Source organism: Galeopterus variegatus, unplaced genomic scaffold, assembly GCF_000696425.1.
Source record: "Galeopterus variegatus unplaced genomic scaffold, G_variegatus-3.0.2 Scaffold16146, whole genome shotgun sequence".
In the NCBI taxonomy this organism is placed as follows: domain Eukaryota; kingdom Metazoa; phylum Chordata; class Mammalia; order Dermoptera; family Cynocephalidae; genus Galeopterus; species Galeopterus variegatus.
The window spans coordinates 61-1,729 of NW_007742257.1; the positions used below are offsets into that span (position 1 = coordinate 61).

The 1,669-nt window shown below is 37.8% G+C and overlaps 1 protein-coding gene across 1 annotated transcript in view; it reads right to left on the reverse strand.

Moving 5' to 3' along the window:
• Window positions 1–443: 443 nt before the first annotated feature.
• LOC103582413 (leucine-rich repeat and guanylate kinase domain-containing protein-like) overlaps window positions 444–1,669 on the reverse strand; it is a gene marked incomplete at both ends in the record, with an annotated part of 20,438 nt that continues 19,212 nt past the window's right edge. The window contains one exon of the mRNA XM_008564015.1: window positions 444–645. Within this exon, the coding sequence (XP_008562237.1) occupies window positions 444–645 (202 nt within the window). The remainder of the gene's footprint in view (window positions 646–1,669) is intronic.

Consider the following 1,669-nt stretch of genomic DNA (forward strand, 5'->3'; position numbering starts at 1 on the left):
TAAAGGAAAATTGCTGGATATAAGACATACATTCCCAGCAGTTTTGCAATTTTACCACTGAAAACTTATTTAAATTCTATATTTCAAAAGGCATCTTTGGAGCACCAGAAGATAGAGATCTTACCAGGGAGAAAAGCCTCTTCTGTTACCCCTTTGTCATCACCCTGGAGCCATTCCTGTTTCTAAACCAGCAAACTGGTTGGGCTGGTTCCAATGACATNATAATAATCATATACATTGTATATTGACAAAATAAAAATTTAACGAAAAAAAAAAAAAAGTGGAAGGTTAGACCTCTTGGATTCTTAGCCCTTTTTGCAGCTGTTTGTGACTCATTGTTAGAAGGAAAATACGTTTTACCGAAGGATTTTCTTCCCAGGAAATAAACTTTTAATCTGGTGACCTTGTACTTCAAAAATAAAACTTTGTTGAAAGTTACTGACCTGCATTGATTACTGCATCAAAATATCCTGGCCATTTCTGATTAATTTTAATATAAAGGTTCACTCTGGAGACGGCAAATTCAATTTCTGCACGACTGAATAGTCCTTTTCTCCTCAAGTATCCCTCATATTTTTCCTTGTTCATGGGCACCACCAGGATATATCGAGGCTCAAAATAGGAACATTTCAAACTTCTTACACCCTACGTGTTTAAAGAAAAAGATAATAAATTGGAAACAGATAAACAATTTAGAAATCATTTTGGAGACATCTGACAACATGGGTATAATAACTAGTATTATGTCAAAGAATTTATTTTATCTGTATAATTAGTTACTGGTNATCTTACCAGGGAGAAAAGCCTCTTCTGTTACCCCTTTGTCATCACCCTGGAGCCATTCCTGTTTCTAAACCAGCAAACTGGTTGGGCTGGTTCCAATGACATAGCCTCTGCTGGTGAGCTCTGGCTCTGCTCATAGCTCTGGAGCTGGCAAGGCCAAGCTCATGGTAACCGCTAAGCAGGAGATCACAGCATGGAGCAGTGCAAGGTACTGTCTGTGGCTCTGGAGAGCTTGGTTGTGACTGCAGCTCTACAGCTCCTATAGACCTTGCCCAAATCCCTCAAGTTCCCCAGGGATCAGTTCCCTCATGGGGAAAATGGAAGAGTTGTTTCAAATGGACTCCAGAGTCCCTTTCACCTCAATTCTATCCTATCAGTTTATCTCAATGTTCAAAATCTTTGCTTTACAAATTTAGTGGGAAGAAACACAGGGTCTGTTTAAAACAATTTCTGAAAGCATCAATGACAAGAGCAGTTTGGAAAAATACTTCAGCTGGGGAGAATCAGGGGAATAAAGCCTAGTTATAGACTCAGCTCCCTGGAAATGAGTGGGAGTAAGCTCTCAAGGAGAAAAGAAAACAGGAGCCATCACTCACATAACTGTAGAACTGGAAAAAGGTAGACACAAAAAGATGAAGAGTGTCTGCACTCAGAAATGCATTAATTTTTGTTTCTGCCTTGTCTAAGCAAGAATTTTTTTAGAGAAGTCCTATAATTCTTTTTCTGATTACAAATGAGTTATACTGCTTGGTGAAGGTTACTTGAAAAAACAATCAAACATCTTTGAATATTTCAAGTATTTAATAAAGCTATATATCTTTAAAACAAATGAGTGGGAAATTCATGGTTTTACCCTGGATCTTAACTTTGGAGAAACTCCTGTATA